Source organism: Panicum virgatum, chromosome 3K, assembly GCF_016808335.1.
Source record: "Panicum virgatum strain AP13 chromosome 3K, P.virgatum_v5, whole genome shotgun sequence".
NCBI classification, from domain to species: Eukaryota; Viridiplantae; Streptophyta; class Magnoliopsida; order Poales; family Poaceae; genus Panicum; species Panicum virgatum.
Window position 1 is genome coordinate 10073554 of NC_053138.1, and position 24780 is coordinate 10098333.

At 44.9% G+C, this 24780-nt stretch overlaps 2 protein-coding genes across 3 annotated transcripts; one reads left to right on the plus strand and one right to left on the minus strand.

Annotated features, from left to right (window-relative positions):
* Window positions 1-200: 200 nt before the first annotated feature.
* LOC120697461 (REF/SRPP-like protein OsI_017815) lies at window positions 201-2415 on the minus strand. Of its 2 annotated transcripts, none has more exons than XM_039980703.1 (3): window positions 2156-2415; window positions 1801-2058; window positions 201-903 (listed from the first exon to the last, which is right to left on the minus strand). In XM_039980703.1, exons 1-3 carry the CDS (start codon window positions 2210-2212, stop codon window positions 454-456), a joined length of 765 nt encoding a protein of 254 aa, XP_039836637.1. In that variant the 5' UTR covers window positions 2213-2415; the 3' UTR covers window positions 201-453. The 2 variants fall into 2 exon arrangements, with proteins under 2 accessions (XP_039836637.1, XP_039836638.1); XM_039980704.1 differs by having other exon boundaries at window positions 1801-2055; window positions 2156-2365.
* Window positions 2416-18375: 15960 nt separating this feature from the next.
* On the plus strand, window positions 18376-21504 carry LOC120697462 (beta-glucuronosyltransferase GlcAT14A-like). The gene is made up of 4 exons (XM_039980705.1): window positions 18376-19142; window positions 19910-19985; window positions 20113-20228; window positions 20303-21504. Exons 1-4 carry the CDS (start codon window positions 18575-18577, stop codon window positions 20818-20820), a joined length of 1278 nt encoding a protein of 425 aa, XP_039836639.1. The 5' UTR covers window positions 18376-18574; the 3' UTR covers window positions 20821-21504.
* Window positions 21505-24780: the final 3276 nt, after the last annotated feature.

Genomic DNA, 24780 nt, shown 5'->3' on the forward strand with positions numbered 1-24780 from the left:
ACGATTGCTGCTGGGGCTTCCTGCTTCCCAGGCACATTATACAGAACTCAAAACGATTTTCTCCAGATGAACCACAGGAGGCTGGGCACCAGAACGGCAGAACCTACTCTGGATGAAGATTTGAAGCGCAAATGGCATTAAGCAAGCAGGTCTGCTGGAAGCACGACATCACCCACACTCCAAATCCAATGCGCAGAAAGTACAGCATGCATAATTTCTCCTTGACAACGGTAACATAATAGCCATCAATATACACATCAGGGTTCACAAACACTTCAGACTTCAGACAAGGTGCATCACCACAATAGCGGACCAACATAACCAAGCCACCACACACGCACCTTATCATCAATTCATCACATACGAAAGACTTTTTTGAGTACTCGCTACAGCAAAGACGCTACTATATTTGATAATTGATGATGCAGTTCAGAGAGGTTCCCCTCCCATCTTCTACTGGGACGGGATGGGCTGCATCTCAGGCGCTGGGGCGGCGTCCGCCATGGGGTACCTGAACACCTTGGCAAGCCGCTCGGTGGGCACCAGCGGGAGGTAGGTTGCCACAGTGTTCCCACGCTTGGCGCCGTCCATCACTGCTGAGTTGTACTTGGCCGACAGCTGCGCAGCAGTGGGGAGGACCACCCTGGTCACCGAGGGCACCAGTGGGAGGCGGTTCAGGGCCACCCAGGCCTCAGCTGCGCGGCGCTCAGCCACGGGCTCGTAGCGGGTGTAGAGCTCCCTGGCCTTGGGCTCTGCACGGTCGATGGCCGACTTTGCGAGGCCAGTGGCTGTGCCCACCAGACCAGCTTGACGGACCTCCTTGGCAGCAGAGCGGGCGAGGGTGGGGGCTTCCTTCACCACTGGAGGGACACGTCGGTCAATCTCCTCAACGGACTCGCCAACCTAGAAGGGACAAAGGGACAACTACATTACTTCTTCGAACATATACAGAGAAATAGGAGAAATGCATGTAAACACATTATATCACCAACAGCAGGCATGACCATTTTCAACACACTGAAAAGTTTTAGTTTCCTGAATAGTTAAACTACAGACCACAACACGCTAAACCGAAGGCTGGAAGTAGAAACACGATGCTACCTTATCATCGGGACCAAATTTGCAATGATACTGACAGAATGTTATGTTTCCTGAACCTTGACATAGGTTACCATCACTGCTAAAATGCATAGCTACCATTCACGTAGAATACTAGGGGCATGAACAACATGCATCTGTACGTTTACCATGCACAGGGTACTCCATACCAATAACAGAGTCCACAACAAAGGATGCCTACAACAACAATATAGGAGAATTGAACCGTATTGTGTTGCTCACCTAGTATATACTAAGTCATGGCTTCTTCTCTCCGCTACTATTTGCAAACTAGGTATTTGTGGTTTTGAAGTATAGAGTTGTCTAATTCAGACGGCAAAACTGTAAGGTCTCATTCAGGGCTAGCAAGGATGCTTGATTCTGTATAATATTCTTTTACCGGTCAATCGGTCGTCATAACTTAAACTTATGCAAGTTGATTCAATGATTCAATCATACACCTGTGCAGAACTGTCTTTCAAAAGAACACCTCTAAAGAACCAACTAAACCCAGCACCCTGAAATTATGTCTCTGAACAATCTACATGCCATGCATCCAAACGCTATTAGACACAGAAAGTTTCACCCTACAAGCTTCAATTTTGGGACGCAGGATGGAACTTAACAAGTAACAGCTACAAGAATGGAACCATTTAAAACTAAAAATTAAAACCAACTAAAGAGAATGGTCCTCCTCCTTACCTTGCGGTCGAGGAACTTGAGGAGGTCGAGCGGGACGGCGTGGAAGCGGTCGTAGACGGGCCCGACGACGGCCTTGACGGTGCCCTCGACGTGGTCGACGCCGGGGCGGAGCGGCCCGGCGCCCTGCTTGGCGTACGCGTAGGCCGCGGCCGCCAGCACCAGCGCCTGCGCCGCCGCCTGCTGCACGAACTCGAGGTACCGCAGCCTCTCCTCCTCCTCCTCCTGCTGGGTCGCCGCCCTCTCAACCGTCACCTCCTCCTGCGAATCAAGAACACCCCCAAAATCAGCACCACGAGAAACCGCACAAAACGCAGCCGAATCAGGGGAATTCCAAGAACAGAAAACCATATCTTACCGCGGTGGGCTGGTTGTTGGTGGCGATCGGGGCGTCGTTGTTGGCGGACTCGGCCATGGCTCCTCTCTCCGCGGAATCGAGAGCTGAATCGAGGGAAAGATTGGATTTTTCGCCTGGTTTCTCTTGTTTTTTTCTTCTGATCGAGGGGATTCTTTGCACTCGTGATGAGGAAAGGTCGGGGTGGGGAATCGGGGTGGTTATATAGGGAGGAAACTTGCGGCGCGTCCATTGACGGTTCGGTCGGGTTCGGAGATGAATTTTTATTGGCCTGTTCAATTTCCTATTGGCTAGTATTTGGTGCAGTACAATTAAACAATCTCGATCATTCAATCTGGATCCAACGTTGCTATGTAGAGGGTGTTTTTATAATTTTTAGAAAACGAGTGGAAAACAGATAGACGCAGAGTAAATCCGGATTGAATGACCGAGATTGATTAATTGCTTGCTTGCAGCAAATAGATGATTACATCTATTTTTTATTTAAATTGCTTACTTGCTAAGCAGCTTAATTGAGGCGTCCGTTTCGCCTCCAGCGGCGGGCGTCCGGCGACCGCGTTGGGGGGCGGTGGTGACGTGGCGGCTTCTAGAAGCGGGCTCAGTGTGGCTGCAGGTGGGGTATGGTTTCCGTGGGGCCCAGATGTCGGTCGGTGGGACGGCGGGGACGTGACGTGGGGGCGCCTTGTGTTAACGCGTTGATGGTGTGAACGCCGTGAAGCTGGGTTTTCCGTTGCAGCAGGCTTTTTCTTCTATTTTTGATGGGGTGTTTGTGTTTGTTGGAAATAACGTTGTGTTTGTTGGAAATAACGTGCGAACCTTCGAGAGGGCAGTCAACGGTTCGTGGAGTTTTAAACAGGATAAAATATCGAAGTATCAAATAATACCTGGTCCCACATTTTTTCAACCCGCTTGGTTGACCTGAAAAGCTCTGGCTGGGCTGGCTGAAAAGAGTTTGTACTGGGCTTGTTGAGCTGAAAACTGGTTGAAAAGAACATGTATTGGGCTTGCTGAGTTGAAAACCAGCCCAGCAAGCGCTTTTCAGCTCAGCCGAACGAGGATTTGATACTTGATCCCATGTTTTGCAAGTACCAGATATTTTATCGGTACTTTATTCTAGTTACTTCTTGGTACTTCCCACCCTCAGCATTGTAGGATTTTACCTGATGGACGGCTTCTATTTTTTTCAATCATGGTAACATTTCTCATTTTTCATATTCATACAAGGTTTAAGTGAAGAAAGTGATGTTATAAGAACTTGTGGAGAAGAAAGAGCCCTCTGCAGTGTTTGCGTGGTCCAATGACGAGAGTTAATTTGGTGTTATATTTGTTAAAACGACGTGCGAAGCTCCGAGATGGCGGTGAAAGGTTCGTGTTTGATAAAAATAGATTTTTTCTTTTTCAATGAAAATAGAATTTTATAGTGCGTGGTATTTTGATGTCCAAAGAATGTTTGGGCGAACGGAGTGATCATGCACCATAAAGTTCTATGAACATTTCCAGCTTTTGTCCAGCCAAAAAAAAATACGAGAAGGAGAGAACGCGCGCTTCTGAAGGCATGTTTTTGATGGTTACTGTGTATACACCATTGGATGCCTCAACGTGAAGCGGTTCATTCCTAGTGTCCTCAGTAACCTCATGTTGCTTGATGACATCTCTCAATATCTCTCTTGAAGACCAGCGATATGGGTGAAGAAATTCCACAGCAGCGCATCGTCTTTCTGCAGCAATATCTCAAACAACGTCTAGAGATGCGTGATCCTCCATAGGGTCATCTCCACTGGGTTTGCCAGGTTGACAACCTTCAGAGTTGCGAGGGAGAGGGTGAAGTTTGATAGCATCTCTGCGACTGGTTTTTGCAAAGGTTCATGGATCGATTCTACTCCTTAAAACGATTCCAGATTCAGTATTGCAATAACACCATAATAAACCAGAGAACGTATAGTCAGTAAAAGGAAAGCTCTCTCGCCACCTATGATGAAAGAAAGCTGCGAGAACTAAACGGGTAATGGCTAGGGTTCTGTCCAAATCTGCATTTCACATCGCTACCAAAATGAAATATTTGAAAAGCGCCGACTTTAGTTCACCAAGGCCTAGTCTGCCATAATGGAATGTTGATTCATCCTACTGAGCACAAATGTCTCATCTGTAAGATTGTTTATTAAGGGAAAGAAAGGTATAAAATGGAAACTAAACCTTCATATATAAGCTATTAGAAAAAAATAATTTCTGAAGCATTAACATAGGTAACAAATATGATAAAATTCACTTTTTAGATATTGATGCACATAGAACAATTCATCTTCAGAAACATTGATGCATGCTGCTTCCCAGAAAGGCCCAGCCTCAAGAGCTTCTCGAAAGCATCTACATAGTCTTCGGCAGTTGGCACTCATCATAATACAAAAGATTACTCTTCTTATGTCCGAGTTCATTCGCTAAGCTGCTGCAAGCTGAAGAAGCTTTTGCGTCTCTGCAACCAGTGGCGGAGGTAGGATGGGGGGCAAGGGGGGGCTGAATCAATGGAGTTGTTAATTTGCATGAAGATTTAATGGTGATTTAATATTTTTGCTACAGTATTTTAAGTGTGATAGTTGCTCTTAGGGGGGGGGGGCTGGAGCCCCCCAGCCCCCCCTTAGATCCGCTGCTGTTTGCAACGTCCTTGCTTATAACAGCATCAACATTTTAGATATTACCTGCTGTGTGTGGAAGGAACATCCCCAGCCAACCACCATTGCCCTTTCGTATAGGGTCCAAAAGCCTACTCAAGGTTAGGATATCTTCTGCCTTAAGCTGTCAGTATGTAGAAAAGGAATAAAATAGAGTGTTAACTGCACTGTAAAATCACAATTCATAACTGTAGATAATGGGCAGGTTGTTCTGCTACAAACCTTTTGAAGTCACTTTTTCAGTCGACTATGGTCTGAATGTTTTTTTAGACCTTTTATTATTGTTCTTAATGGATTCGAGGAGAATTTATTTTGAAGTGGTTTTACAGAAACATGGTACGCTGTTCCATTCAAACCAGACCTTGAAACGACACCATATATGCACAGTTAGGCTGTCTCCACCAAGGCCGTGCATATGGCCGTGCATACACTGTTTGCGTATTGTTTTGCACTGTAGCAACACTGTTTACAGAGTGGAGTTTGAAATGAGGATGGGGATGGGGAGGGTTGTTGGAGACAGCCTTAGCAAAGTACATTTCTACTATTGTGCATATATATATGCCCAACGTTGGTTAGGGGTGTTCTTGCCCAGCGTATTCCACCCTCCCCATTAAATTTTAGTGTAAAAACACGCACTTTGACGGCTGATACATGTGTAGAAACACCCCTAAGGCCTTCCATATGACACATCTGTAGAAACTTGTGCTCCTTCAACAATCTAAGCATCAGAATTTCTAAATCACAAACACAGTAGTATAGACTCATAACGACAAAGATTGTAGATGCTATCTAGCAGCCAGATGCTAAAAGCTAGAAACAGTCACCATATCGACTTAAGCAACATGGTCACAATTTGATAACCACAAGGATCATACAACACAATCATCTTCACTCTTCAGCCAAAATTAAGATAGGAACAATATATAGGTGTAGAAAGAGTAAACTGGAAAATAGTTTATATAGAAAGAAAATCTGCTAGGAGAAAAAGACGCAATGATGAAATTAGTAAATTAAACTGATGATGGTTCACTTGGTCGGAAGCTCCTGTAAATGGAGGCTGCAATTGGCACAAGACCCAAAAGAGCGATCTGAATCTGGTCTGAGGTGCTTGTCCTGACAGTGATCTGCCCGCTCAGCTTGTTGTTCAGCGCAAGGCGAAGCACCATCCTTGAACCCCTTCCGATGGAGAACTGGGACTGCCAGTTAGCACCCAGAGCTAGGTCCTGTCGCCACTTCATCAGAGAGAGACCCAAGGTTGACCGAGACAGACCAATAGAATAATCTTTGTCCTTCAGAGATGCCTCCAACTTAGCTCCATATGCAGTGTCTCCTTGGGCTTGCATCGCACCAGTGCTAGCAACTAATGACAGGCTCTTCCCAAGAGAGAGTTGGTCCTCGACCTTCAGTCCAGTTGCCATAGTGTCACCCAGGAAAGTCACTAAGAATCCTCCAGTGGTCTCGTTCTTCTTCATATTCTTTATTTTGGTCTCACCATGGAGAATATATGCAGGTTGCCATCCAACGGTCTTGATGTCAAAACCTGCAAGTGATGATGCATTCTTTCCATACTTTGCTGCGATGGAAGAGTCCAAATGTATGCTGAATTCCGTCTTGTCCTTCGTGACCTGAACTGCTACATTTGCTGGGAACCTGTCAAGGATAGAAAGTTTCTCTTCCATGCTTACTCCATCATATCCATAGTCATGGTCCCACCCATGTGCATCCAAAACTGGCCTTGCCAGGATAGTTGATGTTGGCTCCAGAAACCGGTACCGATATGTAGGATTGTCACAATCAAATGAAGGAGGAAGTACTATGTTAGGTAAGGGAACTGATACATTATCTAGGAGAGGATCCTGATCGTTTTCACCTGCGATGTTTGCATAACCATAATCATCCAAATCCGTTTCCCCCCTCTTCTTCATCTCCTTTAACTTGCATATCTCATCCTTCCATTGTTTCTTCTATTTTCTTGTAAGCCTTGCAAGCTTGAAGGGTAGAAGCCGATCATGTTTTTCTTCATCACCATCTTGCTGTACATTAGAATAGTCATCTAATTCGGTATGGAAATCATCTTTATTGCCACTCTGCTCTGCTGAAAGTTTGGGGTGAGCTCTTGTTTGCAAGAGGGAGGACAACATGAAGGGAAGAGGCGAGAAGTGGAACCCAAAAAGCTCTATAGGATTAGGATCCTGAAACTTCAAAAGTGAGTTGGCTTCAGATAATATCTTTGAGGAGTAGCACAAGAGCAACATCTGATGCCTCCAGCTTTGGCCATTTGGAAGCACTTTATGGCCCTCTTGATTTCTTCTGCAGGAAGGGTGGTTCTCAACAAGAGCTATCGGGTTCATCAAGCGCATATCTCCTGTAGCTTGCCTGATGGATTGATGGATAATGTGAGATCTTTGAGCCACTGAGACTTCATATGTCACCAGCGCACCATCGAGGCCTTCAGGAGGATCAGAAGCAGCATGTGTGAGAGCAACAACAGCGTTGAACCATATGGATGACCCAAGAACAGAAGTAATGGTTTTCAAAAGAGGCAGATCATTGAGATCACGGCTCGAACTATCGAGACGATCCACGTATAGAATGATATCTGGGGGGCATTTCTTGGTATATTTCTTAATAGTAGCAAGAATCTTTCTGTTTGATCCTTGATCCATCACGCTAGCTTGAAAACCTGGTGTGTCAATGATTCTAATCTTGATACCATGCACATCACCAACATATTCCTGCACACTAGTAGTTGCTGAGCTAAAGGCATCAGTCTTTGATTTATCTTCACCAAATATAGAATTGATAGTTGCACTTTTGCCAACTCCAGTCTTCCCAAGAACAAGTATATTGCATGTAAAGTTTAGATCCTCTTTTCCCTCTGCTTCAAGAATCAAGGCCTTGTTTCGCGCATTATCAAGACTGAAATCTTGGTTTGTCTGCCTTCCATGCATGTGAATGAAACCCTCAACAAGGCTTAGACGGTACAACACTTGTGATGTTACTGTTTCTTCAAAGGTAGCTCCCAATCTATAAACCAGACGTAGAAAATTTACCCGAATCAACTCAACCTTGTTGTGTAAGTTCTTTTCTTCTTCAGTCATCTCTTTAGTAGGGTCAGCAGTAACCGCTAGTTTTGTAGAACTAAATAGGTTCGACTGGGCATGTTGGCAAGGTGCAACTGGCATCAGAGAAAGGGTTGATGATCCCAGACTGGCTGGTTCATCTATAGTGAGTATTCTGGAGCCATCTTGGGAAGAAACTGTGATATTTCCATATGAGGTTCCACTTGTTGCCCCTTCCAGAAGAGCTGCCAGGGTAGCAGAATCAAACCCCTTCTTATCCACATCATCATTATCACCATCCTCTTTAGAGTCATCAAGCATATTCTGTCTATCCATGATATTGGTGAAGTCTCTTAAGCCAGACAAACTACCACTTGAGAAGCCTTCTTCAAACTCCTTTATAGTCTGCTTCATAGATTCAATACTCTTTAAGATTGCAATCCGTGTAGGATCTGTGTTAGAATTGGCTCGATGATCAAGTTTATAAGTCTCATTGCCAACACTATCCTCATCAGTTGTCATAGCCTTAATTGTGTCATCATCATCAAACTCATCCTCACAATTAATGACTCTATAAGAACATTCACTCTCCTTAACATCATTGTTCTTCTTACTTGATTCTGGTGCCAACTCTTGAGTCAAGATACGATCAGCCTTAGTAGAAGTAACATTTTCAATCTCCATTAGCTTCTCAACATTAGTTGCTTCTATTACAGCAGCAACATGTTCAACCTCTATATACTTCTTGACATCAACATCTTCTATCACAATAGCGACATTTTGAACCTTTGAAGGCTTCTCAATACTTGCATCTTCAACCACTTTACTTGTGGTTTTGTGACCTCCGGCATACTGCTCGATCCCAAGACTATCCTCGAGCACACAATTTGTACTTGCTGGAGCAGCCTCCTCGATGAATTCATTATTTACAACCTGAATTGGTACATTAATTGAATTATTTACATTTCTAGTAGCACCAATACTATTAGAAAAATATTAGATGGAGGATGTACACTTACCATTGTACTTGCTTCGCTCATTGAAACATCAACAACCATCTCTGTTGATTCTTTCAGGGCTTTTTCACCTCCCATGGCCACCATATCATTGCTTGCTTGCTTTCGATAGTCCAATTCTGTATTACCTTCAGCAAAAGGTGCTAACTTATCTTCTAGTTCTATAGCCTCAATATTAATAACAGAGACTTCAGTCATTTTTTTCTTGCCCAATTGGCCACCATGCTTGCTTCTAGACCCTACCTCCTTGACCTTCTCACCTTCTGGCTCCGGCTTCTTCTTCTCAACCACTGCAGATTCCACATCATCTGCTACATTATTCACAACCTTTGCATGTGCCATAACACCTACTTCCTCCTCCTCCTCCCATAATCCACCTCTCATATCACCTTCTGGCGCATTAGGTGAAGCCAAAGAAGCTTCCCCCTCCCCCAATTCACTATTCTCTAGATTGGAATCCATTGTAAGTATTGGAACCGGTTCCACCATAGAGACGATAGCATCTGTATCTTGCACCGGTTTCCTACTTACCACAACACTTTCAACCTCTTTATGCATCTTGAAATCAATGTCTTCTATCGCATCAACAAAATTTTTAAACTTTAAAGGTTTCTTGACACCAATATCATCCACAACTTCATTTGTAGTTTGTCCTTCGACATTCTGTTGAATCCAAGGACTATCCTCGAACATAATATTTGCACTTGATGAAACAACTTCCTCTGTGCTTCCATCATTCACAACCTATATTGTTGCATTAACAGAATTATTTATATTTCTAATAGCACTAATACTATTAGTAAAAATTAATTGATGATGCTCACTTACCACTATACTCGTTTTTCTTATTGGAACATCAACAACCTTCGGCACTAATTCTTCCAAAGCTTCTTCACCTTCCATAACCATTATATTGTTACTTGATTCTTTCTGATAACTTAACTCAACATTAGCTTCAGTAATGGAGATTAGTTTATCCTCTATTTCAGCAGCCTCAATGCAAACAATGGAAACTTTAGCCTCTTTTCTCTCTCCCAATTTTTCACCATCCCCGTCTCCAAATACTACCTCCTCAACCTTCTCACCTTCTGGTTCTAGCTTTTCATCCTTAGCCACTGCTATTTCTACATCATCCGCTACCTTACTCGCATCCTCAACCTTCTCACCTTCTAGTTCTGGCTTCTCATCCTTAGCCACTGCAATTTCTACATCATCCGCTACCTTACTCACAACCTCTGCTTTTATGGTAGCATCTACTTCCTCATTCTGCCGCTTCTTCTGAAATTCACCTCTCAACTCACCTTCCGGTACATTAGGTGAAGTTAGAGAAGCATCCATCTCCCCTAATTTACCATCCTCCAACTTGTACTCCGCTGTTGAAGTTGGCATTGGTTTTACCATAGAGACGATAACTTCCACATCTTGCACTTTCTGTACCCTGCTGACATCATCCATGATTTTTGTATGCTTCTTGACATCAATATCGTCTTCACCTACATCAGCAATATTGTCAACCACTGTATGCTCCTCGACACCAACTCCTTCTACTGCATCAATAATATTTCTACATTCTGAAGGCTTCTTGTCCTCACCATCTTCCACCACTTCATTTGCAGTTGCCTGGTATTCAACATTTTGTCCAATCCCATAACTATCATTGAGCATATTGTCTGCAGTTGCTACCGCAACCTTCTCCATGCTTCCATCATTCATAATCTGGATTGTTACATCAATTTAATTATTTTTATTCCTAAAAACAATAACACTATTAGAATAAAAAAATAGATTGAGGATGCTTACTAACCATTGTACTTGCTTCGCTTGTTGGAACATAAATATCCTTCTCTGTTAATTGTTTTGAGGCTTCTTCAATGGTGACCTCAACCACTTTTACCTCACCCAATTTTTCGCCATCTCCACCTTTAGATCCTACTTTCTCAACCTTCTCACATTCTGGTTCCAGATTCTCCTCAACCACTGCAGATTCTGCATCGTTTGCTAACTTATTTGTGACCTTTCCTTCCACTGCACCACCTACTTCCTCCTCTTGCTCCTCCTCCTGCAATTCATCTATTTTCTCATCTTCTGGCGCATCATGTGAATTCAGAGAAACATCTGCCCCCCACACTTCACCTTTCATCGATTTGGACTCCACCGTTGGCATTGGTGTAAGTTCCACCACAAAGTTAACAGATTCTGTATCCTGCATTGCCAGTTTTCCCGCTAGCATCATCCTTCACAACCTCAGTATGCTTCTCGATATCAATACCTCCTACTACCGTAACAATATTTTGAACCTCTTTATGCTTCTTGACGCCTACATCTTCCACCACATCAACAATATTTTTAAACTCTAAAGGCTTCTCGACACCAATAACTTCCACCACTTCATTTGTAGTTGTCCGACCTTCATCATTCCGCTCAATCCCAAGACTATCCTCAAACATATAGTCTGCACTTCCTAGAGAAACCTCCTTTATGCTTTGACCATTTATATCCTGAATTGGTGCATAAATTAAATTATTTGCATTTCTAGCAGCAACAACACTATTAGAAAAAAATTAGACCAAGGATGTTCACTTACCACCGTACTCACTTTGTTTATTGGCATATCAACAGCCTTCTCTATTGACTTTTCTTGGGTTTCTTCACCTCCCACAACCACTATATCATCACTTGCTTCTTTACGATAACTCAATTCACCATTATCTTTTTCAAAATGGTCTAACTTATCCTCTTGTTCAGCAGCCTCAACGATAAAAATAGAGACCTTAGTTTCTTTTTTCTCATCCAATTTCCCACCATCCTGGCCTCTAGATCCTATCACCCCAACCTCTTCACCATCTGGTTTCATGTTCTCCTCCCCATTCGTAGCATATTCTATATCATTTACTACCTTATCCGCAACCTTTGCTTCCTCCATTGCACCTATTTCCTCCTCCTGTTGCCCCTCTTGTAATCGACTTCTTTCATCACCTTCTGACACATTATGTGAATATAGAGAAGCATCCTCATTCCTCAATTCACAGTCCTCTGACTTGGACTCCACCGCTATCATTGGCATCGGTTCCATGACAGAAACGACGATTTCTATTTCCTGTGCTTCCAGTTCTTCACTGACATCATTTTTCATATCCTCTGTATGCTTCTTGATATCAATATCTTCTTCTACTATATCAATAATATTTTCAACCATTGTAAGCTTCTCGACACCAATTTCTTCTACCGCATTGATAATATTTTCAAATTTTGAAAGCTTCACGGCACCAACATCTCCCACCACTTCATTTGAGGTCATCTGGCGTTTGGCATTTTGTTCAATCCTAGGAATATCCTTGAGCATATTGTCTACAGTTGCTAGAGCAAAGGTCTCTATGCTTCCATCATTCACTATCTAGATTGGTACATGAGTTAAATTATTTGTAGTTCTATTTGCACTGACACTATTAGGAAAAAATAGATTGTGGATGCTCACTTACCACCGTACTCGCTTCTCTTGTTTGAACATCAACATCCTTCTCCGTTGGGCCTTCTAAACATTCTAGACCTCTCGTGATCATTGTATCATCACTTGCTTCCTTCTGATAATCCAATTCACCATTAAGTTCAGTAAAAAAGGTTACCTTATCCACTGGTTCAACAACCTCAATAGTAATAACAGAGATCTCAGTCTCTCTTACCTCACCCAATTTGCCTCCATCATGACCTCCAGATCCTACCTCCTTAACCTTATCACCTTGTGTTTCTGACTTCACCTTAGCCGCTACATATTCTGCATCATCTTCTATCATTTCCACAACCTTTGCTTCCACCACAATACCTGACTTGCTCCACCTCCTCCTGTTGCTCCTCTTGCAATTCACCTCCCTCCTCACCTTTCAGCACATTAGTTGAAGATAGGGAATCATCCTCTTCCCTTACTTCATCATTCTCTAACTTCAACTGCACCATTAGTGTTGGTGTTGATTCTAGCACACATGCAACATCTTTCATATCATGCATCGCCGGTACCTCGCCAACATCAGCATTCATTGCCTCCGCTATGCCCAAGCTTCCACCTTTAGAATACTCCTTTACTTCTTCCACCTCCCCACAATTATGCTCTCCTATGTCGCCCTCTGCCTCACCGTCCACGACCTCCAAACCTGTAAAACACCTACCTTTCCCTTCCCATACCACATCTTTCATCTTCTTCTCTTCCTCATTCACCATGATCTTCTTGAATACCTCCTTCCCTTCCTCAACCACCGCTAGCAGCTCGACTTTCTTGGATGCCTCCTCTATCGGGGCCGGATTCTCATCCACTATGGGAGCGAGTGATGCCACTTCATTAGTGGTGGCTACGACCGACTCAACTTTCTTAGGTGGCTCCTCCTCAGTCACCGCTGAAGCGGGTTTCTGTTCCTCCATGAACACGACTAGAGTGTCGTTACTAGTGGTGGCTATCGGTGTTGCTTGCTGCACCTAGCAAGAACGAAGCAAGGAAAAAATAGCAACAACAATAATAGGATTCGAGGAAGAGGGCTAGGAAGGTGATGGGAAAATAAGGTGAGGATTTAGGCCAGACTAGGCTGTGTGTTGGGATAAATTATCTCCCTAATATTTATAGACGGATTTCTTCCAATGGAAGTTTTTTAGCTGGAAGACATATATTCTTTTCTGTTTGGTTTGCCGTGTAAATTTTGGGAGGGGATGGTGCTAGACAACTCACAACAACACAAATTATGGTAAGATGGCTATGCACGCAAGTAAAGCTAGGGATGAAGATGACGATGAAATGATATAGTGCCTTTTGCCCCTCTCTTTTTGCTACTTTATTTTGCTTTGCTAGGTGCAGTACATATGCTGTGGTTTGTTTGTTGGTTTTTGTGGCATCTATCATTAAGCTTTTCAGCTATTTCGGTGGAAATGTGCTTTTGGTTTGATTTGGCATGCAAGTCTAGGAGAAGATAGTGTCACACAATTATATAGGACAAGGAGCCAAATAGGTGAGATGACAAGGCAAGCAAGCAAATCTAGGGGCGATGATGATCATAAGATAGTCTCTTTTTCTTCTTTTGCTACATTTTGGTTTGGTTTGCAAGTCTAGGAAAAGATAGTGTCACACAACTATATGAGACAAGGAGCCAAATAGGTGAGATGACAAGGCAAGCAAGCAAATCTAGGGGCGACGATGATTATAAGATAGTCTTTTTTTCTTCTTTTGCTACCTTTATTTGCGTTTTGTGTTGCATAGTTTATGTTGTGCTGGATATTTTAATTTTTTCCTTCAGGTTTGGATTTTTGTTGCTTTTATAATTTAAATATTTACATTCTGTAGTTCACAGGAAGAAGCATCTTGTTATACAATTCTACACATAGTTTTAGTGCCTTTGGTATTTGCATTATTATATACTCCCTCCATATTGTAAAGAAAGTCATTTTTGGACATCGAAAGGGTCTCCAAAAACAACTTTGATCATAATATTTTTACTATAAAAATTTATAAAATATAGTCAATATTACGAAACTACATTTCAAGATGAATCTACTTACAACACTTTCATATTTTCTAACTGAACATAAAAAAATATTTGTAGTCATAGTGTAAAATAATATTTGACTTAAGATAAAATTAAAACGACTTCTTTTATAATATGGAGGGACTATTACTCTTTTAGTGGTTGACGATACGAGTTTTCTAGAACATTATGTATTGTAAAAATATCTAGCTAGTGTTAAAAATCTTGGATCAAGCATTACATAAATTGTTCAATCCATGGACTACAAGTTACATATGCTATGATGATTTTTTAAATATTTGAACGCTTCAATCATGCTTAGGTTTTCAAATTTAGAGTTGAGGCTTTGGTGCTAGACAACTGCACAAGAACATAGATTATGGTGACATGGCTGGGCAGACATGCAAGCAAAGCTAGGAATGAAGATGACAATGAAATGATATAGTGCTTTTTGCCCCTTGTTTTTGCTGCTTTTGTTTTGCTTTGCTGGATGAACCACATATGTTTTGTTTGTGTGTTGGTCATCTTTGAAGCATCCATCATCAAGCTTTTTAGATCTTTTGGTGGAAAATGTACTTTTAGTTTGGTTTGGTTTGTAATCTAGGAAAAGATAGTGTCACATAGCTATACAACATAAAGAAGCCAAATGGGTAAGATGACAAGGGAAGCAAGCAAATTTAGGAGCAAAGGTGATGATAAGGTAGTCTTTTTTTTCTTTTGCTACTTTATTTTACTTTTTTGTTGATCAATATATGTTGTGATGGATGTTTTTTCTTTTGGGTTTGGGATTTTTGTTGCTTTTATAATTTACATACTCCTGCTCGTTCAATTTTTTTACATAGTCCTATTTTGTAGCTCCTGAGAAGAATCAACTTGCTATACAACTCTACTATTATCAAGTTTTAGTACCTTTGGTGATAAAAAATATAAATATTTGCACGCTTCAATCATGATGAGGTTTCTTATTTACATATGCAATTCTATTTATCTTTGTATTTTTTGCATACTTAGTTTTTTATTTGGATCATGCCACCATGCCTGTTATCTTTACTCCTATTAAGAACGCAACAGGGGCAGCACACCCCGTGCCCCCGCCCGGACCCCGCCCCTGCGAGCAACCCGCCCGCGCCCTGCCCCTGCGAGCAACACGCGCCGCCACACCTGCCCGTGTGACGCAGGTCGCCGGCCCCCGAGCCGCTTCCACGCCTAGGCCACCGCGCCGCCGTCCGCTCCTGCTGCCCAGGCCGCCGCCTCGCAACGCCCAGGCTGCCGCGCCGCCATCTGGCCCTGTCGTTGAGGCCGCCGTCCTCCGCAACGCCCCTGCGCCCCAAGCCGTCGGCCCCGCGATGCCAAGGCTACTACGCTCCCACCGGCCCCTGCCACCCAGGCTGCCGGCCCCCGGGACGAACTGCTCGCTCCAGCGACGCAATTATTTCCATGCGAACACTACAAGGTACGTGACCCCTAGCTGTATGATTGTCATGTTTGCTAGCACGAATGGTCTAGCATGGAAGGAACGGTTCCTCGTGTTCAGGCAGTGAATCAGTGAGTGTGTTAAGATGAAAACTGCCTATAATAAGCCAAGAAGACGTGTTTTTTGAAGAGGCCATGTACCACGTACTGCCTGTTATTTTCCCAATCTAGATTGAGATAATTTTCTAGATAAATGTTATATTCACAGTTAGCAACACAATACTGAATATATGTTTATTTAATTGTTTGTGCGGCGTAATATATGTTTGCCGTAAGCACATCTCCATTAATCGCTGACTCTGCTACTGCTGCGTGCAGTCTTAGTCTCACTGCTACTATATGGGCAGCAGGAAAGAGACTGGATGCATGGTACATGACAGAAGTTTCTATCACAGGAATGGAAGAGTTGATCAAACTCTAATTGAAGGTTGAACATTCTAATACTCGAATGCTCACTACAGTTTCATACCAGGTGTGAGCTAATAATTACATTTGGATTGCATTCACTTTACGTATGACAGGAAAATTCTTCCACATTTGTAGTAGATACTTAGTAATTATTTTCTCTTACTACAAAATAGATTTTACACTTCCGATCCATCAACAGCTATGTTACATTTGTCCCCTCCAAAATTTGATCAACGTGATACTAAATAACTTAATCTCAATGTTCAGCTTTGACTGCGTTTCCCCTCATAGTTCCAGAAATCAAGACAGCTACATTAATTTTTATCTCCATCAAATCTAAATCTGGCCAAGCTGACATTGAATGACTTTATCTAAATGTTTACACTTTATATCTGCCATGCATACCCCTCTGCCCCTCTGATGATGAGATGTTTCCTTTCCTTTCCAGTTCAAAAGAAAATAGTTTCCCGTAAGCCTCAGTTTTGCTATGACGGTTAACAAGGCATAGGGTGAGACTATTCTCAACATTGGCGTGTACTTGCCCAAACCAGTGTTCTCTCATTATCGAGCGTTCAAAAGAAATTAGTTTCCCGTAAGCCTCAGTTTTTTAAGAGTAATGCCGAGTGTTTTTGTTAGAATGCTCGTGGGCCCGAAAAAAGAGAAACCTGTGGCGCAGAAGATGCCCAGTCGGATTTTTTTTCATTTTTGTATTTAAAAAAAATTAAAATTTCAAAAATATATGGCGGTTTCGAAAAATTTCAAAACTATACCCCTGTCGCCCCTTGCCTGGGCGACAGGGGGCCTGTCGCCCTCTGGCTGGGCGACAGGACCTAAATGTAAAAAAAATTTACATTTAGGTCCTGGCGCCCGGGACGCATTAAACAGCGAAATTGTAAAATATATATAAAATCATAGAAAAATCGGAAAAATACAAACTCAACTGTTCTGGATTCTATGAAACAAGATCTACAACTTTTGTTATATAAAGTTTTTCATTTGATCAATGTATCTTACTCTATTTTAAATACTAGTTTAATGCACTTTTATTTAAATCTCAAGATCCATCCTTTGGATGCATGTCATCTTTGGCCAGAGTGTTGCATATGGTAAGTATAGACTTGTACAAAATTGGTAGGCCCAGAAAACATTTCTAGAATAAGTTTTTAAATTAAATCTTGCAATATGTCTAGTTTAAATGAGTTATTTATCCATGCTGCTATACTGAGTTTTAGAAGCCATAACTTTTACAGTACCATTATTTTATTTCCTAAGAGCTACAAAAAAAGTTTGGTAAATTTTAGATAAGCACAACTAGACCAAATGAATTATTTCAAATTTTTCTAGGTACAAAAACTATTTTTCTTAATTTAGTGCATTTACCTTAGTCATAATTCATTTGGTCTAGTTGTGCTTATCTAAAATTTACCAAACTTTTTTTATAACTCTTAGGAAATAAAATAATGGTACTGTAAAAGTTATGGCTTCTAAAACTCAGTATAGCAGCATGGATAAATAATCCATTTAAACTAGACATATTGCAAGATTTAATTTAAAAACTTATTCTAGAAATGTTTTCTGGATCTACCAATTTTGTACAAGCCTATGCTCACCATATGAAACACTCTAGCCAAAGTTGACCTACATCCAAAGGATGGATCTTGAGATTTAAATAAAAGTGCATTAAACTAGTATTTAAAATAGAGCAAGATACATTGATCAAATGAAAAACTTTATATAACAAAAGTTGTAGATCTTGTTTCATAGAATCCAGAACAGTTGAGTTTGTATTTTTTCGATTTTTCTACGATTTTACAAGTTCGCTGTTTAATGCGTCCCGGGTGCCAGGACCTAAATGTAAAATTTTTTACATTTAGGTCCTGTCGCTGACTGGGCGACAGGGATATAGTTTTGAAATTTTTTAAAACCGCCATATATTTTTGAAATTTTAATTTTTTTAAATATAAAAATGAAAAAAACCCCTGGTCCGACCAGTGTGTTCATGAAGAGTGTCGTCCTACGCCTGAGCTTTTACCGGGCCAAAAAGTGAGGCTCGAGCAAGATGTGAGCCCATGGCCCAACTTAGACACGGTCCCCGAGAACTCCGCCCACTCGCTCGAACCAAGACAAAATTGCGATGCTCCGTCCTCCACGTCGCGCCGCCGCATCTAACCCTCCGGCGACTCACCGCCGGCGATCCGCGCTGCGCCGCCACGCCATAGCCTCTCTCTGACGCTCACGTAATCCTACTACGCGTTCCTCTACCTCCTCCGCTCCGGCGTCCACGCAATCGGCCCGAATGGGCACCGGGACGGGGGGTGCGAGAGGGGGCGCGGGCGGCGGAGGCTTGGTGCCCGGCGAGCGGTGGTGGCGGGTCCTCTTCCTCGCGATGGCGTCCGTCTCCTTCCTCATCTCCCTCATCCTCCTCTTCCTCTCCGCCCCGCGCCTCCGACTCCCGGGCGTCGCCCCGTCCGCTTCCACCTCCACCGCTTCCGCCGTCCGGCGCGGGCCCAACGCGCCGCCCTGCCTCGCCTACCTTCTTATCGGCGCGCGGGGAGACGGGCGCCGCCTACTAAGGCTCCTCCTCGCGGTCTACCACCCGCGCAACCGGTACGTGCTCCACCTCTCCGCCGACGCGCCCGATGACGAGCGCCAGAGCCTAGCTGCCGGGGTCGTCGCCGCGGCTCCCGCGGTGGGAGCGTTCGAGAACGTCGCGGTCGTCGGCAACCCTACTGCCGGGACACCCGTGGGCTCCTCCGGGCTCGCCGGCACGCTTCGCGCCGCGGCCGTGCTGCTCCGGCTCCACCCAGACTGGGACTGGTTCCTGACCCTCAACGCCGCGGACTACCCCCTCGTCACCCAGGACGGTAGGCCAACACTGGCATCTACGCATCTCTAATCAGGAAAAAAAATTCTCTTTCCCCGCGCAAATTTCACTTTATGGTCATGGAAGGAGGCGCAGGTGGGGTTTAATTGATTAGTTGGTCCAATCGATTAGTAGGTTGCAAAGAATAGTAATTTTGCCAAGCCACATTTGGGGTAGTCTCCTTCCATTATTATATGGATGGACATTGCAAGTAGCCTTCTAGCTAGGACATCAAATGGAAATGTAAGTTATGCTTGTTTGTGCTGCCTGTAGCAAATAGCAAATGTTTAGAACTTGGAAGAGCCTGGACAACCAGTCAACTAGACACATTTTGTATGTTTCCAATTGCCTGTTTCACACTGTCAGTCTTATTTTGCATATCAAGTTGAACTGTCAGTATAAAAATTAATAGTAGATTTTTTGGAAGAAAAAATTAATAGTAGATTAAGGCTCCCCTTATTCATTGATTAGTAATGCACATGCCAGAACTTGTGCTGCGACTATACTTATCTGTTAAAGCACACACTCAAATCTATATGTCTGTTGTAGAGCCTACATCAAATAATGTTTGTGATTACAAATTGTGCTATACACTGCTCCTGAATGCTAGAGTATATCATTCTCTACATAAATACTCTGTCTTTAATCGATATCAGCTTGAATGCTTCATTAATCATTACAGCAAGTCACACACACACACACACACACATGTAATTATCTTCATTAATGGAGATAATGATAAAATTTATTGTTTTCTCCCTGTTGCAGATCTGATTCATGTCCTATCCTCTGTTCCAAGGGACCTTAACTTCATTGACCACACCAGTAACATTGGATCAAAAGAGTATGGGCCATCTGACCTTGAAAATAATATTAGCTATTAACAGCATTGTTACTGATAAAAGGCTATGTTGTTGTTGTTGTTGTTGTTGTATTAGCAGCATTGTTACTGATAAAAAATTCCTATGCAGACCTGAGAAAGTGGAACAAATTATAGTCGATGCTGGAATTTACTTGTCAGGAAGGACCAACTTCTTTCGAGGAACACAGAAACGACCAGCTCCTGTGGCTTTTAAGTTCTTCACAGGTATTTCTTGCTCTCTGCCTTTGGTTTATTTCCCTTGCTCTGAATAATTTCCTCACCATACATCTCCTTAATAGGTTCTCCATGGGTCATATTAAACCGTCAGTTTATAGAGTACTGCATTCTTGCTTGGGAGAATCTCCCTCGGATTCTTCTCATGTACTTCAATAACATAATACAACCCCAGGAAGGATATTTCCACTCAGTCATCTGCAACTCTCTGGAGTTCCGCAATTTCACTGTGAACAACGACTTGAGGTTTATTCCGCGGGAGGATCCAGCTCAGAAAGAGCCCCCTTTTCTGAGTCGAGAACATTACGGTCAGATGGTGGATAGTGGGGCGCCTTTTGCAAGGCCGTTTCGGGAGAATGATCCTCTGCTGGACCAGATTGATGGCAACATACTCAAGCGTTGGAGCCATGGACCAGTTCCTGGTGCTTGGTGCTCAGGGAGGAAGAGGTGGTTCAGTGATCCTTGTTCCCAGTGGGGCGACGTGAACATTGTGAGACCAGGCCCCCAAGTTGTGAAGTTGCACCAATACGTAAATCGGACTTTAGAAGAAGCAAAGTCTAGCAGCAACACATGCAGGCAGTAGCAACATTGACCCAGTGGCCTCATATCCCATGGTTGAAAGCTTTTGAGGTATTCCATTTATTCACCACAGGCTCTTCACTCTGCTGAATAAATAGCCGCCACCTGCCTGAATGGAAACAAGCATTCCTGGCACCTTGATAGTAACACACAGCCGTGGAGGACTGCTCTTTCCTGATCCTTTTTTTTTTTTTTTGCGTGTGTGTGGCAACTATCACAGTCACGGATCAGGAGTTCTAATATGTGGAATCCCCATATTCTGCACCTATGACACTGAAGGTAGATAGCTTAGAGCCGTTGAAAAGCAGTGGCTTATATTACTACTATAGTTTATATGCTGTAGTCATTTGTTGAACGGCTTGTGGTATATAGTGTTAGCAGATGAAGATGAGACCCTTTTGCTCTCAAGTTGTCAGGACCGGAGACAATGTAGAACAAGGAATCTTGTTTGTCAGGACCGGAGACAATGTAGAACAAGGAATCTTGTTAGTCTTACTGGATTACTGTTGTGCTTTGGGCTTACATATGCCTAGTCTTGTACCTAGAACAATTGTCCCATTTTTTCCTTTTTGAAGTATCTCTTTTCGTTGTCATTGTGCAAACACTATCTTTTTCCTTTTTAGAAATTTGCTATCTGCACTATACGGACTCTGTGCTAGATGGCCAATAGAACTCTGTGCTTGCTTCATGTTGATTCTGAGCTGGAACACTGATGGTCTACAAACTACTCACGGCACGGCTCAATTGTAGAGTCAGTTTGGTATGCAGAGGCTACGGAGAAATTTAACACCTAAATTTGTATGAAAGATCCTGCTCCATTGGAATTGAAAATTAATTCCGATGTGGACTTTCTATGCTTAAATGTCGATTATAAGAGCATCTCCAAGAGCTTCTTCAAATCATACTAGCTAAATTCCTATTTAGCTAATCATTTAACTAACTATTTAGCTTTTCAAAGGGTGAGAAACAGACTACTAAAATTTTTCTCTTCATATCCAACTCTCCTCTCTCCTCTCCTTTCTCCAACTCATTGGCGCGTAGGCTCTATACCAACATCAACTCCCCTCCTCGTGCTCCCCGTGGGGCGCCGCCGCCGTGGGCAGCCGCCGCCGTGAGCTTCCGCCGTCGAGGGGCCCCGCCGCCGAGCGGCACTCTCCTCTCTCCTCTCCTTTCTCCAACTCATTGGCGCGTAGGCTCTATACCAACATCAACTCCCCTCCTCCTCGTGCTCCCCGTGGGGCGTCGCCGCCGTGGGCAGCCGCCGCCGTGAGCTTCCGCCGTCGAGGGCCCCCGCCGCCGAGGGGCGCTGCCGCTGTGGGCCGCCACCGCGCAAGGCCGCCGTGGGGCGCAGCAGCCGTGGGCTGCCGCCGCCGACGGCCGCCACCGCCGAGGGGCGCTATCGCCGTGGGCCGCCGTCGAGGCGTAGCAGCCGAGGAGCGGCGGAGGGGGCGCGGAGGAAGCTCGGAGCGGTGGGAGGGAGCTCGTCGGCGGCGGCGGAGGGGAGGGGGCTCCGTCAGCGGCTGCGGAGGGGAGGGACGACGCGCCGAAGGGGGCGGGGACGGCGGCCCGCACTCCTGCAGCGGCGAGGGGGCCCGAGCGTAGGGATGGGAGGGTGGGATAGCGAACGGGACGAGACTCCAACAAACAATGAGAGGCAACGCTATTTTTCATCTCCATTTACACTGTGCATGGCGAAATCTGTCTCGAGCAGGCATTTTCCATCGCGAGGAGAGATGTGAGGTAAAAATGGATTCCCTCTCTCCTGCTAGCCAAATCCGTGCTGCAGCGGCGCGTGGCTGGGCGGAGGCGGAGCCAAGCGGCGGAGCACGGAGGCGGCAGCGAGCCGGAGCTGGAAGGAGGAGGATCGGCACGGTGGGGAAAGGGGAGGGAGGAGGGCCGCCGGGATTCGGCCGCCGGCGGCGCCATGGACCATCGTGGCCGACCCGTGCGAGCTGCACGCGCTCCTGCCGGCACGTGCGGACGGAGCAGAGGCCGCGGCCGCCGCGCGCGCAGGGGAGGGAGAAGGAGGCTACCTGTGCTCGCTCGATCCGCTCGCCGCTCGCGGTGGCGCGGAGCTCAGCCGCCCGCCCGCCCGCGGCGACGCGTGGATCCGCGGACGGAGGGCGCTGCGGAGGAAGGTGGCCGGCGGCGAAGGACAGAGGAGGAGGCACGACGAGGAGGCCGAGGCTGGAGGAGGAGGTGGCTGGTGGCGCCGGAGCTCGAGTGGGCGGGCCTCGCCCTCTCCCCGCGAGTTCGCCGGATCCAGGGCGGAGCGGTAGGGCGTGGCCCGGCAACGCGCTGGCCGGCGCGCGGCGGGACGGAGCCGCGGCACGCAGAGGACGTGCCGTGGAGGGGCGAAGCGGCGGCGGCGGCAGCGACGCGGCAATAGGAATGCAATATCTGTTGGAGACAGCACCAAATGCCTTATCTCTTCTACACTATTCACACGAGGCATCCATCTCTTTGCCTCTCAAAATTGCCTAGTCTTCGATCACTTATTTTTCTTTCCTCTCGAAGCGTCTCCAACTCTTGAGAGAGGCGACAACGGGCGTTCGGATCTCCGCCGGCGGGGCCGGTGGTCTCCCTCGCCTCCGATGGCCCTCTAGGCTTCGCGAGGCGGTGGAGACCGCTGCTCTCCCGCCGGTTGGAGATCGTCCTAGTAGGTCTAGGGGTTGTGTCCTAGCAGCGCGGTCGAGGCGGCGGCGGCGGCGGCGGCGCCTTCGTGGAATAAGGTCCTCCCTGGATCGTCCTCGCCACGTTGGTGCTCTACTCCGGCGCCGACGACGAGCCTGTGGAGGTAGGTCTCCCTCTGTGGGAGATTTGTACAGGAGTCGGTCGGCGGCGGCGCGTCGTCCTCGGTGGTGGCGGCTGGAGTCGATCTCGTATTCTCAGGGTGCGGTGGAGGCTACAGGTGCTGCGGATGTCAGGAGGATGGATCGAGCTAGAGCGTCCCGTGGCGGCGGTCGTCGTCACCGGCGAGCTTGGATCCATGGCCGAGGGTGCTCGGGGTGTGTCCCCGACCCATGGACGATCAGCGTTGGCTTCTGCTCGGCCCTGCTGGCGAGTGTCTTCTGCGGTTTGTCAAAGCCTGTGTGCGAGGAGCTCTCTTAGGTCTCGGGGTCGGTGGCTACGTATGGCGCCGGCGTGGTTTCCTTCTTCCGCCTGGAAAGGGTCCAGGGATCTTGTTGTAGTTTTTATTTTTCTAGTGGGCCTTTCTGTTAGTAGGATGGGGCGTTTTCCTTATCTCTAAATACAGGTACGCTTGATTACAAAAAAAATTGCTAGTCTTGTTGGAGTCAATCTGAGAGAGAGGTACTTTTAGCTCCCGAGGTTCCTGGAATACATAGTCAGATACATTAGCTAGGTTGATAGCTAGTCTGTTGGATGCGGTTTTTAGAGATTTTTTTATTTTTTTACCTAACCAAATCCATTTAGCTAACTTGTTGGAGATGCTCTAACTTTGTTCCAGCCGGCTGTGTGTTTGCGCTATTGCACGGCAGTCTAACTTTGCCATCCATTCGATGCACAGTGTTTACGCTCATCAAGAGTGGCCCATGCAAGCAATTTCAAAACATAAAAAGTTTGTATTGTAGTTTTTAAACCATTCATCAAATTTAAAGTCCGATTGCACAACTGTATCTCTTTTGAAGTGACCTTCGAAACAAGACCCCACTTGTACATGTTTCGACGATATTTTTTAAAGTCACATAATTGCTTGATGTGTAATGGAAAAATACCAAAGTAAATTAGTTAAAGTGCTCAATTGATATGCTAAAGTTGTCTATTATTGATCATGCAACAAACAGTCACCTACCCAACAAATTGACAAAGTTGTTTACCCTCATCCACTAATCACACCAAACAATCTATCTTCACGACATGAACATCGATATCCACTTAACTAAACTCAGACATGTGAAGCAACCTTCTGTAAAGTCATAAGTAATTTTTACAAACATCATAA

What these genes read in the sequence shown, in the direction of transcription:
- LOC120697461 (XM_039980703.1), bottom strand. Translation starts at nt 2,212, where the DNA reads ATGGCCGAGTCCGCCAACAACGACGCCCCGATCGCCACCAACAACCAG. An exon ending in CCAACAACCAGCCCACCGCG is followed by an intron (nt 2,059 to 2,155) that starts GTAAGATATGGT and finishes CTTGATTCGCAG; the next exon opens with GAGGAGGTGACGGTTGAGAG. An exon ending in TCAAGTTCCTCGACCGCAAG is followed by an intron (nt 904 to 1,800) that starts GTAAGGAGGAGG and finishes TGTCCCTTCTAG; the next exon opens with GTTGGCGAGTCCGTTGAGGA.
- LOC120697462 (XM_039980705.1), top strand. Translation starts at nt 18,575, where the DNA reads ATGGGCACCGGGACGGGGGGTGCGAGAGGGGGCGCGGGCGGCGGAGGC. An exon ending in CCCCCTCGTCACCCAGGACG is followed by an intron (nt 19,143 to 19,909) that starts GTAGGCCAACAC and finishes TCCCTGTTGCAG; the next exon opens with ATCTGATTCATGTCCTATCC. An exon ending in GGCTTTTAAGTTCTTCACAG is followed by an intron (nt 20,229 to 20,302) that starts GTATTTCTTGCT and finishes TCTCCTTAATAG; the next exon opens with GTTCTCCATGGGTCATATTA.